Source organism: Ascaphus truei, chromosome 2 (genome assembly GCF_040206685.1).
Source record: "Ascaphus truei isolate aAscTru1 chromosome 2, aAscTru1.hap1, whole genome shotgun sequence".
Lineage (NCBI taxonomy): Eukaryota > Metazoa > Chordata > Amphibia > Anura > Ascaphidae > Ascaphus > Ascaphus truei.
The window spans coordinates 302885259-302900281 of record NC_134484.1 but is presented as its reverse complement, the minus strand read 5'-3'; the positions used below and the strand labels follow the sequence as shown (position 1 = coordinate 302900281).

The following is a 15023-nucleotide window of genomic DNA, read 5'->3' as shown; positions in this document are numbered from 1 at the left end:
CACACTACTCCCCAATAATTATATAACCTTGCAGTATCTCAACATCTCATTATTGTTATGGGATTAAAGTAGCAGAAGTTAACTTTGTTTGTGAAACGTTTTACTCACATTAATGCAGTATTGACATTAATTGTACGTTTTATATTAACTTTAATATCTAACGTTTGTTTCCTATTGAGGTCTCTGTGAGCTCCCCTTGTTTTGTTTATACATATTAAAAGTTACCCTAGTGATCGACGAAGACAGATGAGCTGCAAGCAGAGGTCAAGAAAAAAACAGTATCACCAGTGCAGTAACCAGTGCGCTCATGTTTTGGGAACAAATAGATCTCTCCATTTTTGGGGGGGATGAGTGGGATAATGAATCAGCTTAATACTGTAGTTGCAATACACTTTATATTATAATTTGATTCAATAAGTAAATCAATTAACTGAAAGCTGCAAAAGAGAATTTTTTTATTTTTGGGAGATCAAAAAACAAAAACTGGTAAGCCATTTTTTTTTAAATATACACCAATAAATACTAATACAAAATTATTCTACTGAAGTAATAACTAAAAAACATTCCCATCAACATCCCCTCCTTTTTTTCTATGATGAACACACCAATGTGAGAGTAACATTGTTAATGTAAAGCCAAACCATTGAAAAGTAAAAAAACATCCACAAACCGCACATTAACAAAGTAAATTGGCTTATTTCAAAAAGGAGATGCATTATTTTATACAGATGTTTAAATGTACCCAAATAAATAAGGTTCCATACATGTATATTACGTCTAATATTATCCTTGATGTCTATGTGTCAGTGTGTACATGATTTGACCTTACTTTTTTACTCTAACAGGAATATTAAAGTGTTATAGCAAAATACTTCCTTTAGCTAAAATAAACAAACAAGCATATACTTTAGGCTCCTATAACATTTGGTACCACCCTTTATTGCATTATTCTATCTAAACAACTCTACACTAGTGGTTCTAAAACCTCTCCTCGTGCCGCTGAGCCAGACCAAGTTTGAGATAACCACATAACATTCTCTTCATATTCACCTGTGTGCATATGCATTAATTATTCCTAAAACTTATAGTGGCATGTGGTCCCCAGGGAGAGGTTTGAGAATTCTTGCTCTACAAAGCTATGATCAAATGTATATTATTGCTTTTAACCCTTTGTGCGCTGTAAGGTTTGCTGAACCCAGAACTATAGACCTTTCATTTCCTAGGTCGTGCGATAGCAGGTGCAGCAATCACATGCTCCTGATCTGCACCCTCTGATCATGATCTCCGTTCACTGAGAAACTAGCAAAACATGCATGATTTTGGGGCAACGCCATCTGCAAACAGGGTGCCACTCAACAGGACGTTGACCCAACCACATGGGTGGTTTGAAAGGGTTTAAGCAGCAATCCCTCAGTGTATTTATTTTTTATTTAATCTGAACCAGGTTAAGCCTGATACTGAACTGTACTACTTATAGCACCAGGTTCCTAAGATTTGATATTTTGCCCACTCCAAAAAAGAATCCAAGAAGGCCACCGTGGGTCACCCAACAGAAAGCAGCAATATCATGATGATGCGGCTTCCTATTGGCATTCCAAACAAGAGACTCAGTTGGCGATCATTATGTTTTTCCCATCCAATAAATGGTCTGCAGGGTAAATTATATTAAATAGGCAAAGTTTATACAGAATATGAGACTGTATTCTCTAGGGTAGTAATTAAAATAAAGAGATACAAATGATAGTCAATGAGCTGTTTAAGAAACTGTTTAGGTATTTACTCTCATTTAGGAGCAAAAGCAATGCATGATCCTCATATAAACAATTAAATCAGCATGGTAAATTAAAACTTGGGCTAACTAATAACGACATACAGACTTTTCCCACAAAAAGCACACCTAGCTCTTTCAAAATATATGTACTCAATCAAGGTTTAGGGACTGAATCTATATCAGCCAAAGCAGCCAATCAGGTACTTTTCAGAATAAATTTACCATTGCATCGGCACATATACAATAAGCACATTAGATTTGCGGTTTGGAAGTTTCATTTGGGCACAGCGTATTACCTGGCAATATTAATACAGCCGCGGCCCATTTTATTCTCCAACATCTCCGAATTTTTTCCACTTTTTTTGCACTTCACCACGTTCATGTCGCATTCTGACCGCATTCATACCGCATTCACACCCGCTGCACCTCACCACCCCCCCCTGCACCTCACCATCCCCCCCCTGCACCTCACCATCCCCCCCCCCTGCACCTCACCACCTCACCCCCCCCCCGCACCTCACCTCACCACCTCACCCCCTCCTGCACCTCACCTCACCACCTCACCCCCCCCCTGCACCTCACCTCACCACCTCACCCCCCCCTGCACCTCACCTCCCCCCCCTGCACCTCACCTCCCCCCCCTGCACCTCACCTCCCCCCCCCTGCACCTCACCTCCCCCCCCCTGCACCTCACCTCCCCCCCTTCACCTCACACCTCCCCCCCCTGCACCTCACCTCCCCCCCCTGCACCTCACCTCCCCCCCCTGCACCTCACCTCCCCCCCCTGCACCTCACCTCCCCCCCTGCACCTCACCTCCCCCCCCCTGCACCTCACCTCCCCCCCCCCTGCACCTCACCTCCCCCCCTGCACCTCACCTCCCCCCTCTGCACCTCCCCCCCCCCCCCAACGGCACCTCACGGCAGCAGAGCAGGAAGGACTAGCACACTCATGCAGTCCTGCGAGCAGGCTCGATGAGGAGATGGGGGGGAGCGGGCTCGCGGGAGGATGGGTGAGCGGCTCGCGGCCGGGAGAGGAGGGGGGGAGAGCGGCTCGCGGCCGGGAGAGGAGGGGGGGAGAGCAGGGGGGAGAGCGGCTCGCAGCCGAGAGAGGAGGGGGGGGGGGGAGAGTGGCTCGTGGCCGAGAGAGGAGGGGGAAAGCAGGCTCACGGGGGGAGAGCAGGCTCGGGAGGGAGGATGGGGAAAGCTGCCACGGGCCGCACAATGAGTGGATGCGGGCCGGGCCGCGTGTTGTGCAGGCCTGATCTATACAAAACCTCCCCTCTCTCAATGAACTACACAGAATGAGGAAGAAGATAAAGACAGAAAATGTTATATTATTACAGTATATATATTATATATTATTAATTAATATTATTATCAATGTGCATTATTCATGATTATCCACCGGTCCTCAATTTTCAATTGACAGAAGAACTAAATAAAGACTGCATTTTGTATTATTCATGATTATTTGTATATTTGTATTTTTTGTTCCTGATAAAATAAATATTTCTTTACATTCATGCTATCATAATCATTGACCCCGCCACCCCCCCCCCACCTCCCTACACCAAAGAAAAAGAAAGATTGACAAAAAGTCGTAATTTACTGCATCAAAAACATGAATCAGATTATGGTTTTTAACTCTCAATTTCACAGTGCTGTGCAAATCAGATTTACATATCAAATTCGAGAAGGGATTATCACAAGCATTACCGTAAACAAAGCCTCAAAGGGTTGGGGAGTCATCAGCAGTAATCATCAGCTAGCTCGCTTCCCAAAGAGGATTACAGAGAGGTGACTCAAAGCCAACAATAGAAAAATTAATGAATGGTAGGCACGCAGGCGCAGAGAGGTGATGCTCGGCTAGGGACGGACAATTAAAAGCACAATGAGAAGCTTTAGAAACGGAATGGCTCTGGAGAGGTGTCGATAACAGGTTCAAATCCTTGAGCGAGCCTTGTGTGTGTGCGTGGGGGAGGGGGGTGCAGGGTACAGCTGCATGAAGGATTAGCTGTACTGTAGTTCAAAGACATGAAATATTTTCAACAGGCAGGTCATCATAATAATTTGATCCCCACACCCCCAAATACATAAAAAGCCCACACATCAACCATGTGCAGTCAAACGCACAGTGTCGCAGTCAAAAGCTACAGCACAGATTGAATATCGTAATATCAGGATGGCTTAGGCAGGCTTGTGGAGAAAATAAAAAAATGACGAGAAAAAAAAAATATTATTATTTTTTTGGTCACTCACTCTTTAACTTCGCAGGCAAGCAGTGGTGAAGTTATAGACGCATGCGCAGTAATCAGCTAGCAAGCAGGAATGTGACTGAAACCAGAAATACACACATTCAAAGGAATGGTGTAGGAGAGGTGTACTGTACTGTAGATAAGATAAGTTGAAATACTGCAGTGCAGTAAATTAGCCCGTGTGTGTGCGGGGGCGAGCGAGGGGAGAGCGCTGTATATGCCGAAACGTGATACTGTTACAGTACACGCCTACGCGTTTCAACAATGTTCAAATAAGACATACAGCACTGCACATGCATGTATAAATATGCAAATTTACAATTATTGCACGCGCACACGCAGACTGTGTACTGACGTACTGTAGGTTGAACTGCTAAGGTATTAGACTTTGAAGACATCAGCTCGCGAACGTCCCCCTGAGTTTTTAGACGGTATTGCAGTATTGCAGACAGCGCTAATAAAATGCTAATATTACGAGCGCTAAAATACCGCAGTATATTCCGGGGGGAAAAAACATACTGCATTAGCCCGCGGTTATCAGAGCGCCGCGGATACGGCCACATTAGGATAAAGGCGGCCGCCACTGTATATGAACTCTGACTACCCTATGACATACTCTGCAGATCTAGGGGCCACCTCACTAACTATAGCTAGATCAGCTCTACTCATGAGCTGATCACTCCTCTCCTCACTAACACTACTGTCAGACTGACAGAACACACTAAATAGGAACTGTGCTGCTCTTTTATGATTTCAGCAGGCACCGCCCCTGTGTCTCTTGCTTTGACACAGGGTCAGGTCACCTACCTCCACCACTCAGGACCAGTGCTTGAAGTGGGGGAAACCCATGATAACTCCTGGCAACCTGCCCTTACAAGGGATTATACCAGAAGGAGGATAGAACTATAGCCCCATTTCTAACCAGGGCTACACACACACACACACACACACACAGTTAGGTCCGGAAATAATTGGACACTGACACCAGTTTCATAATTTTGGCTCTGTACGCCACCACAATGGATTTGAAATGAAACTATCGAGATGCAATAGAAGTGCAGACTTTCAGCTTTAATTCAAGGGGTTGAACAAAAATATCGTATGAAACGTTTAGGAATTGCAACCATTTTCATACACAGTCCCCTTATTTCAGGGGCTCAAATGTAATTGGACAAATTAGCACATTCATAAATAAAATGTTTATTTTTAATACTTTGTCGAGAATCATTTGCAGGCAATGACTGCTTGAAGTCTGGAACGCAAGGACATCACCAAATGCTGGGTTTCCTCTTTTGTGATGCTTTGCCAGGCCTTTACTGCAGCTGTCTTCAGTTGTTTGTTCGTGGGTCTTTCTGCCTTAAGTTTTGCCTTCAGCAAGTGAAATGCATGCTCGATCGGGTTGAGATCAGGCGATTGACTCGGCCATTGCAGAATATTCCACTTCTTTGCCTTAAAAAACTCCGGGGTTGCTCTCGCGGTATGTTTTGGGTCATTGTCCATCTGTAAAGTGAAGCGCCGTCCAATCAACTTCGCTGAATTTGGCTGAATCTGAGCTGAGCAGACAATATATCCCTATACACTTCAGAATTCATCCGGCTGCTTCTGTCTTCTGTCGCATCATCAATAAACACTAGTGATCCAGTGCCATTGTACGGCATGCATGCCCATGCCATCACACTGCCTCCGTGTTTTACAGATGATGTGGTAAGCTTCAGATCATGAGCCGTTCCATGCCTTCTCCATACTTTTTTCTTCCCATCATTCTGGTACAGGTTGATCTTAGTTTCATCTGTCCAAAGAAGGCTGTTACAGAACTGGGCTGGCTTTTTTAGATATTGTTTGGCAAAGTCTAATCTGGCCTTTCTATTCTTGAGGCTTATGAATGGTTTGCACCTTGTGGTGAACCCTTTGTATTTGCTCTCGTGAAGTCTTCTCTTTATGGTAGACTTGAATAATGATATGCCTACTTCCTGGAGAGTGTTCTTCATTTGGCTGGATGTTGTGAAGGGGTTTTTCTTTACAATGGAAAGGATTCTATGATCATCCACCACTGTTGTCTTCCGTGGACGTCCAGGCCTTTTTTTGTTGCACCGCTCACCAGTGCGTTCTTTTTTTCTCAGAATGTACCAAACTGTTGATTTGGCCACTCCTAATGTTCCTGCTATCTCTCTGATGGATTTTCTTTTTTTTTTTGCAGCCTAAGGATGCCCTGTTTCACTTGCATTGAGAGCTCCTTTGACCGCATGTAGTGGGTTCACAGCAACAGCTTCCAAATGCCACACCTGGAATCAACTCGACCTTTTACCTGCTTAATTGATGATGAAATAACAAAGTAATAGCCCACACCTGTCCATGAAACAGCTTTTGACTCAATTTTCCAATTACTTTTGGTCCCTTGAAAAAGAGGGGGCTACATATTAAAGAGATGAAATTCCTAAACCCTTCCTCCAATTTGGATGTGAATACCCTCAACTTAAAGCTTATAGACTTCACTTTAAGCCCATATTCATTATTTAACTGTGACTTGAATTTATTTTGGTACACAGCCAAAATAACAAAACTTTTATCAGTGTCCAATTATTTCCGGACGCGCGCGCGCATATATATATATATATATATATATATATATATATATAAATAATCTATATATCTATATCTATATAGACACACACACACACACACACACAGTGGTCGACAAATCACCAAAAAATCTACTCGCCACCTAGTACCACACGTGTGCTGCTTGGGCCAATAGGATCTCGCCACGATGTTAAATCCACTCGCCCGGGGTATGTAGTGCTGTACATACTTTTCCATGCACAATTAATTCCTGCACAGTTTACAATATAATTTGGGGGCCTTTGAGATAGAGATTTGCGCAATGTCACAAAGACAGTTGACACTTGGGTTTAGAACATGGTTTACTCACAGTAAAGGTAATGTTCGTAGCACTACACTGATACTTTTTACATATGTTGTAGGCAAGATTGGACTGAAGGATTAAGTTATAGATTTAGATTAAAATTACTTAATGAAGCACTTGCTGCTGCTTGATTTCTGTTTTTTTTACATAATCTAAATTAGGTGGTCCTCAAGACCTGAATATTTTGATTCCTAGAATATTTCCAGCTGTTTGCTACGCAAGGATTTCAGTTTTTGTTTAGGAGAAACAATATGGCTGCCAGTATCAATCTCACTAAAGCTGCCATTAGAAAGTGTCAAAAGCATCAATAAATTATGTTGCAGCGTTCTTCTGGATGACAGTCATGGCCATATTGTTTTGTTCCCATCCACCCACCACATTATAAATGAAGCACCTTAAGAACAAGGGTGGGGAGGCCAGAGCACCAGAGCTGCGAGAAGGTCTCTATACAGTACATCCATTTGTAATGCAGGACTACTGCTTTAAAAAGAGTAATTTGAATGTGTTTCTTTTTTTTGCTCCTTAATAGATTTCAAACTTTTCTAAATGGTAACCCAAGTGCATCTGTGTCTGATGAAACAAACTTGCTAATTAGGTTTCTTATGGTTGAAAGATTTGTTTGACAGATAAATTAATGTCAGCTCAGATCTCGCAGATTTGTTTGATGCAACATAATGATGAAAACTGATGGGTTAAAATGCAGAACTTGATATTGACAGTGTGACAACTGACGCTTGCTCTAACTCATTTCATTGTTCATTCAACCACCAATCTGGACTAAAGAACTTGCTGAAAAGAGGTGCAAAAAGGTAGATCCACAAAGTCTTAATAAATCTGTGATTGTAACGCGACGTTACCTAAAACAGGAATGGATGTTATGTTCCCTGAGTTAACATGGTATCCTACAAGCTAATTATATTAATTGTATATACAAATACAATCTCCATACTACAGTACAGCATAGGCTTGATGTCAAGCTACTGTAGCATAATGTTGTTATCTTCCAATAACATAATGTTATTTCAGTATGGATGTAACTCCTATCCAGACCCCAAAATAGGGATTTTGCCGACGTGAACACTGTGCTATTTAATATATGCCTAAATGTGGCATTATACCAATCCTGACACTGCAAAAGCCCATTCTCGTGGTCTGAATGTCACCAACACCAAGTTCAGGTATGACCTAATTAATGTAATGTTAAGTACCTGCATTAACCTGAAGGCCTCGGGCATGGTCAGCGCTTAGGCGCTGACCCGTGCTGAGGCGCGCTGCTGCTCGGCACTGAGCCCCTGCAGCTGCAATGAGCGGCTTTAGCAGGGGCTCGCGCACGCGTCCGCACGCTTCCGCACGCCTGCGGAAGCGTGTCTTAAGAAATCTTTCGTTTTTGAGCTCGCCTGAGCGCAGGGCCGGTCATGTGAGCGGTTCGCCCAATGAGGGCAACCAGCTCCGTGACGTCACTGGCCCGCCCCCCAGACACGCCCACGGACGGCGCGCGCTCTAAGGCCAGGGAAAGCACCGCTTTCCCTCAGCCTCCGCGCGCCTCCGCACGGCTTCAGTCTCTATGGACTAAACCTAAGTCTTTAGTTGATATTAAAGGTTAAAATAACCCCTGATTTGCATCTCATATGACATGTTATAGTTAACGCTATGCTCTTTACGGGAGAAAACATACCCCAACATTATGTTATTGTCCTTTGAATGTACACTGTTTGTATTAACAGTGTTAAGTCAACTTGAGGAGCTTTATGGATCTGGGCCACAATGCCCCAAATCGCTGCCTTAATGTCAAAAATCACTTTTAATGCTTGTCACAGTCTTTATTGGATAGTAACCGTCAATTATGTCTGGTCAGCAGCAACTTTTTGATAATTTGAGAGATTATCATCAAATGTTTGTAAAACAAGAAACTACCTTTGTGTCAATAGTATAAAAAGTTTATTTTCATTGACAAACATGATTATTGTGGTCAGCCAAAGGCAAATTCAAAAATCAGATTTTCAAGACCCCTAGCCAGAGTAATGTGTATAGGCCATATTTACTGAGCAATGTTACTCCATAAGGCTGCGTTCCCGCTGGCGCTGGCCGAGGTTTTATTCCAATGTGAATTTGGACGTCACGGTCAAGCGGCGCGCACGGGCACGTACGCTCTCTCAAGCTCGGCGCTTGGGGTGACAAAAAAACATTTGAGATTGAAGCCCGCTCAACAGAGGTAAGTACACACAGCCACATCCAAATAGCCCCGATCCATGCCCCCCGCTCCCGCTTGCAAAATTAGGCAGGACACACTGCGCTCATGCTTTGAGAGTTGGTGACGTCACCAACTCAAGCATGAGCGCGGTAAGCGCCAGAAGGGACGCAGCTTAAGACACCTACCATGCTAGAAAACATCAGTCTATTCACTTTAATGGGCTATATTTGCTGTAAAATGTCTTTGGGAGTTTCATGGCTTAGAAGAGAGGCTTCAATGTGTTTAATCAAATGAGTCAAAGGCTTTAAATATTAACTTTTAAAAAGTTAATACCCTTCAATTACAGAAAAGGATAAATATTATTTAATAAAAGAAATGTAAATGTAGGTAAAATCATTAGCCATAACCAAGAAGCTATGCCTAAGAGGCATTTTGCACATGATCCTAGTGGCATCAATGTGTCACAGCATTTAGCATTTGGTAATAGATTTTAATATTGTATTAATTTCAGTGTATGAGGCAATAAATATTCTATATTTGTTTCATATTCACTATTACATTGAACAAGGTAAGGTAAAAACAAAACGTTTGATGTATATGTGCTGTTAAAGAAACTGATCATTTGGACAGTTTTTTGGTAAAGTTCCCTTTGTGCTCAATTTGTGTAAAAAGAAAAATACTGCATTAAAAGCAATAAGAATGTTTTTTTCTGCAACTGACGGCTGTTTTTTGCACAAACATTACTCTAATTTTACATTAGGGAAACAAAGGCTCTCTTATGAAGCTGGATCTAGTCATAAATCATAAAATGTGTTTAACTATTCTACTCCACCCACTTAGGGTATGGTTATGTGGAGCAATAGTAGGAATTAGCAAGGATTTAGATGCAAGTGTTAGGCTGGGTCCCCGCTGGTGCTGAGCATGGGCGCCGGGTGTTCTGCAACTTACAGACGCGCGGGGGGGGGGGGGGATGTGCAATTGCGGGCTATTTGAGCAAGTGGGAAAGAATAAAAATTATTTTAAAAAGCGCCGAGCGTGTGTGCCCGTGCATGCGCGCGAGCCGGAACACGTACGTGTGTGTGTGTGTGTATATATAACCCTAATAAATGATAAACTATAATAACATATTTAAAATAAATTAAAATTACCACAATTTAACCTAATAATATCTACAAAATCCTGTAAGTGCAAATTCTTATGGGTTGCTGATTTTTTAAATAAATGTACCTTATTTTTTACGCAGTTACGTGCTATGGAGCTTGCGCTTTTGTTTTTTTTTTGTTCATATATATATATATATAATAAAATTACTATGTATATATATATATATATGTGTGTGTTACCGCGCCGCCCGCTCAGCGCCAGCGAGGACTCAGCCTAAGGTATTTGACGCTGCCCAGTATTGTATATGTAAAAGGTTTGTTGGCTTGAGTCTAATATGAGAGAGGGGGGTAGTATCAGATCAGATCCAGTGATCTGGGGGGGGGGGGGGTGAGAGACTATAAAATCGGTCTTTATGCACTGACACTTAAACACATGCATTAATTTTAGTGCGACAAATATACATTTCACACTTTAGTCACTTATCTGTTATAGGCTTACATGCACTTTCTAGGTATTTGATACAGTACATAGCATGCTTTGATAAATGATGTCCATGGCCCCCAATATTTGGGACATATACTGTATGCCAATATAAAGACGTTTCCAGGGAGATTCAGAATGCAAGTGCTGGGAAATCCTAAATATTCCATTTGGGATAAGAGAATGGTTTTCAAGGAGACAGCAGATGATATATATATATATATATATATATATATATATATATATATATATATATATATATACACATATATACACATATATACACATATATATATATATAAATATATATATATACACACATACACATATATATATATATACACATATACACACACACACACATATTTTCAGCTAAGCCCGAGATTCTCTCCCATAAACGGGGAGGGGTGGACAGTATGACTATTGATACAGTACAGCTCTTCCTACCTGAAGCATGTTGTCCCAGCAGGAAGTTCCTCAGCTTGTTTGTCGTCACATTGGTGCAGACACCCCTGCCCTCCAGCAGCGTCTGCAGGGGTTTGGACTCCTCGGGTTGAGTGCGACAGCCGAGTCCATAGCCGCACTTCTCGCTGTAAACCCCGCACTGGCTGCCCTCTGGTAGTGCGCAGGTCAGGCAGCAGCCGCACAGGGGCTCTCGCACCAGCTCAGCGCAATCGGGAGCCAGAGGTTTGCATTGCTCTAGGGCTCTGGAGTCACACGGCTCACACCGCACCACCGGCCCGACCGCCACCGCCAGCTGGCTCAGCAGCAGCGCCAACGCCGCTCCACACAGCACGTGCAGCCGGGAGACCATGGCAGCGAGTAGTGGGGGGGCACACGCACAAACTCGCACAAAGACACCGTGGGGTACAAACAATTACAAATTACAGTATGTGAGTAATCTTTACCATGCACAAGAGACTAGGCGGACAACCATACGAAGTACATACAAGACCAAGAGTTAAAATACACACACGTATAGAGACACGCGATCACACTCGGGTGTTAGTATAGTCTAAGCCAAACTACAGTATGGGAGGACACACTTTGTTACACTAACTTGTACAGGGAAAATAAGGACACTAACGCATACACTCACCTCCTCCCCTTTTATTTTTTACACTCAGCTGAACTTCTTTCTCTCCCTCTCTCGAAACTATCAAGGAAATTTCTGCTAAAATAAACTAATCTCCTCTCACACAGGCGTGAGGTGTATATTTGCTGCTGGCCACAGAAAGTCCTGTGAGCCCAGAAAGAGTGTGCGCTTTCTCTGGTGGGATCACGTGCTGGCGGCTGGCGCTGACACACACTTCACACACACTCCAGCCTCAGAAGCACAAAACTCACACATTCAGCAGGGTACATTCTTGCCGTTTTTAGAAGTCTCCCTTCTCCTTTGCTCAGACTCGTATGGCGATCACAGTGAGAGAGAGGGAAAAAAATTACAACCCTGATCTCATTCAATAAATAACCTCTCTTCTCAAGCTCCCCCTCCAAAAAAGAATGGCTTGCAAAGTCTATCAATTTCAGTATGAAATGCTGAGCTTCAAATCAGGATAATCTAATACATACACACGAATATACAAAATGTAGAAGCAATCTCATGAAATATGTTTTACTTTTAATTGCTACCGCTCTAACTTATTTCTCCATCTGTTCGCTCATTCAAGTTAACTTCTGGCTATATAGAGCGTCTGCTTCAGGCACGCCCTGGAATATGAATAATAAATAACTCCAGAGCTGGAAGCGGAAGGATGACATCGAAAACAGGTCTCGGTTTCATAGAAGGGGAGTCTCATTCTGATTTGTGTTCAAGTGCACATCTGAGAACACCCATGGGGGAGGGGGGCTGTCTATTTGCCTTTTGTTTGAAGGAAAGTTGTCTCATTCAATTTGGCAAAGTTACATGACAATTTGGGGTCTAAGTTTTAGATTTCACGCATTAGAGACAAATTGTTGAGGCTTGTTATTATAACTTAATCATGGATGCATACTATAGGATCTATGCATTCATATACATATAAATACTACATAACATAAATTACTATATTATTATAAATACATTGTGCGGAGGGTTATGTTGAATTATATGTCAACCTGACATACTGCATATAGAAATCACCAAGTACAGACTTTCTAAAAAAAAACTAGGTGCATATATAGCTAAATATACTTATGTATAAATGTGTGCGCGTGCAACAGTAATGATAAACATTTGCTCTCATTAAAAAAAATTGCATTTTCTGAATGTCAGATTGTGTGTACAAATAGCAAAGAAATGGTTATTACAAATCCTTCAATAACTAAAAAAATAAAAGTACACAATAAAATGTTGAGTATTATATTTCAAAACCTGCAAAATGTTTTCTTTTGTTTAAGTTTTAGGTGACAGCCCCCAAAAAGGAAAGTGCATGCCACTGCATTGCACGAGAGTATGTTAGCAATAAAGTTAACAAACCCTAGCACTCTACAACAGGTCTATGCATATTTCATCATAATAAAAATATCAGCAATATTTAAACGTTTTCACTTTTTAATGGCAACAAAATTAAACAGAAACTTTTATTGTTTTAGAATAATACTACACTTGTAAAGTAAAACAAAATGTAGCATTGTTTTGACTATAACAAAACAAACATTAAGGCCATTGTACTTTTTAATCTGTCAATTATCATAATAACAGAGGCTCAAAGGGATTTATTGAAAGAACCAAGGTAGCAGTACTGCATGCATTGTCATTTGAAGTGAAGTCTACATAAACGCCTACTGTAAGTATAAAACAAATCACTTCTTGCATGTACAGGTATGATCATAATTGAATTATAACAAATAAACTATTTATTTTGTAATTAATTTGAACATCAATATATGAAAGATAACAGTTCTATCGGGGTATTTTATATTTATATATATATATATATATATATATATGTGTATATATATATATATACATCAAACAAAAAGAAAAAAGCTGCGCCTCTGCTTATGGTTATTAGGTGTATACAATAGAACTGGCTGTAATAATTCAACACTGTATAAACTAGTACAATGAACAATATGTTGATATTATCTAGCACAAAAAATGAAAATAGAAATAATAATAAACCTGTAAACCATAAGAATAAATAACAATGATAATGCAATATATATATAATCCAAATAGAAAAAGAGTGTAAAAACCAGTCCTCAAAAAAGTCCAATAGATGATGTTGGTTCTGGTGTAGAGGGTCTCCGGCTGCTCTCAAAGTGGACAAACCACATCCACAGGGAATCTAAAAGAAAAGGGGGAAGAGAGAGCGCACACCCATAGCGTAAAATAGTAAATTTAATGAGGGGAAGGGGAGGAGGGGGGGATAAGAATTGCACTTACAAAGGTACAATAAAATCAAGCATATCGTGATATATAATCACCACCATCCGGTTAATCTCTGCAGCATTTTGGGGTAATTCCTATCTTGCAGTACCAGGATAAACGTCCCAGTCAATGTCCAGGGTAAGTATTCTCCTATAGACCTGTATTGGAGTCCTGGAAAATAGCTCCGAGAATAGCAAGCCTCTGCAGCAATCGCGCGGATCAGTCAGTCCCAGCGCGCGGTGATGACGTCAGTGTCCATGCGTCTGACGTAATGACGCTCCCTGACGCGTTTCGTCACTCAACGGGTGACTTTCTCAAAGGGAAGTAAGGAGAGGGGGAAGGTCCGGTATTATATACCCAGTCCAATGATCTTAATGGCTAAAAACGTCCCCCTCTCAGCTGAAAAGGTGCTTGATGTTAATGGATGTCATTAGCAATGCCCGAAATACATATAAAAACCATAAAGTTGAGTGGAAATAAACTATAAACATAATCAATAAAATATGATAAAATATATGTAAAACAAATAAAACCGCCACTAGTGTATATAAGGAGACTAACCTTACATCAAACATGACAATAGTTAAACAAATACTTAAACAAATAATCAATAATACTCATAAACCCATTAACAAAAAATATATAAATGCCAAACAATTACTAAACCATTCAGGTATATGAAGCTCTATGGATCCAAAAGGGAGAAACCCCTCCTATTTATTAATCATTTATAATGAATAATCTTACCAGTACCTTTCATCAGAGCCATAACCTGTCTCAAACAACATAATGTACAATTAGAATAGTTAAAAACAATAACAATTGAGATTGTTGAAAACACAGTAGGAGAACCATAATGACCAATATTAAACCCTGTATAATTGCCATATTTTTCTAGGTCCTGCAATCAAACAGACATATAGGATTATGGAGTCTATAAGCCA

The 15023-nt window shown here is 41.2% G+C and overlaps 1 protein-coding gene across 1 annotated transcript in view; it reads right to left on the bottom strand.

The window, feature by feature from the left end:
• The window catches only part of IGFBP3 (insulin like growth factor binding protein 3), a 190724-nt gene extending 177974 nt beyond the window's left edge, over positions 1–12750 (bottom strand). The window contains exon 1 of the mRNA XM_075586424.1: positions 11172–12750. Coding sequence (XP_075442539.1) covers positions 11172–11538 — 367 coding nt within the window. The 5' untranslated portion in view covers positions 11539–12750. The remainder of the gene's footprint in view (positions 1–11171) is intronic.
• Positions 12751–15023: the final 2273 nt, after the last annotated feature.